Source organism: Thamnophis elegans, chromosome 16, assembly GCF_009769535.1.
Source record: "Thamnophis elegans isolate rThaEle1 chromosome 16, rThaEle1.pri, whole genome shotgun sequence".
Taxonomy (NCBI): domain Eukaryota; kingdom Metazoa; phylum Chordata; class Lepidosauria; order Squamata; family Colubridae; genus Thamnophis; species Thamnophis elegans.
In genome coordinates, this window is record NC_045556.1 from 34,282,306 (window position 1) to 34,283,845 (window position 1,540).

A 1,540-nucleotide genomic window follows, 5' to 3' on the forward strand; every position below is an offset into this window, starting at 1 on the left:
AATTTGATAAAATGGAATTTGATCAAGTCCGATTTAAAATGGAATTGAATAAAATACGATTTAAAATGGAATTGGAATAAAATACAGTCTAAAATGAATTGGAATGCAATGCAATAATTTAAGATATAGATAAAAATACGATAAAGTTATATTTCGGTGTCACCCCTGCAATCTACCCCAATCAGTCCCACATATGCAGCTCTCAAATGAACCATTTTGTTGAAGTCCTGTGCTGTGTTAAATGTTATTTTCCACACATAAACTAAGTTGTTTTGCTATGGGGATCCCAATGGGTCCTTCCTTTAGGATATGGACCAAGGTACCCCCCTGTCACCCCTTATACAAATAGGATTGTGAGCCAGGTATGCTACCTCTGCCACTCCGCAAATGCAAAGACGCTCTTTGTAGGGTACAGAACGGAATCTGCCATATCTGACTATGTGTCAAGCTGTTCGAATCTCACTCGCATAAACATCTCCCTAAGATATTTTGGCAGTTGCAACTTCAAATAGCTGTCTACTTGGAAAGTACATTTGTTTTTGCCCAGCCATTTCAAGCTACCCACCTTATTAAGGATAGCTATATGGAAAGAACAGATGTTGGGTTTCAAGCTTTTATGAGATACGAAAGGAACAGCATGTTGCCAAGAGAAGTTTAAGAAAGTAACTAGAACATTAATGCTACAAATGGCAAGAGATATAAGACCATACTATTACTGGAAAGATACAGGTTGATGCAATGAAAATGTATAATAAAAATTAAGCTAAATTTAGTTTACTAGTAGTATGTATAAAATGAAGCAACAATAGCTAGAGTTAAATAATGATTAATAATGATAATACATATAGATATATCAGTTTGATAGGAAATTTTATATAAACAATACATGGAGATTATGAGAGGAGGTTTAAAAGCTTTATCTAGAATATGTTACAAAGATGTATTGTGACTGGATGATTTTAGGATTATTTAATGAATGTTATCATATAATCCTATATCTAGATTTATGAATGTTATATATAACAGGACGTAAAACAATTATAGTCAAATTAAGGTTGATATAATAATTGTGATATACATGAATATAGGTGAATTTAAAATATGCGATTTGATATGAAAAGCAGGTGGTGACTATGGAAGAGATGCATGGAAATACTGTAACCAATGGACCACTTTCTACAATTTGTCATGGAAGGTGAGGGTTTTTTTTAATTTTAATTTTTATGTTTGTTTGTCCTTGTTCAAAAACAAATAAAATTGTTTTTAAAAAAGGATCGCTATATCATTTTTGAATATTCATTACATTTGAAATAGCCTAATCAATAGTTCTTGATTGAGGATGCAGATAAATCTAGCAGAGACGATTCGAAGCTACAGTGGTACTGAAAAAAGGGACTTGTGGCAAGCTTTTCACACTTCCAACGGTGGTCATGTGATCAAAATTCAGACGCTTGGCAACTGACTCGTATTTATGACGGTTGAAAGTCTCACGCGATCCCCTTTTGCGATCTTCTGACAAGCAGAACCAATGGGGACGCCA

The 1,540-nt window shown here is 33.8% G+C and overlaps 1 protein-coding gene across 1 annotated transcript in view; it reads left to right on the plus strand.

Annotated features, from left to right (window-relative positions):
* The window catches only part of LOC116519377 (surfeit locus protein 2-like), a 5,022-nt gene extending 4,510 nt beyond the window's left edge, over positions 1–512 (plus strand). The window contains 1 exon segment of the mRNA XM_032233229.1: positions 350–512. Coding sequence (XP_032089120.1) covers positions 350–512 — 163 coding nt within the window.
* The last annotated feature ends 1,028 nt before the right edge of the window (positions 513–1,540 follow it).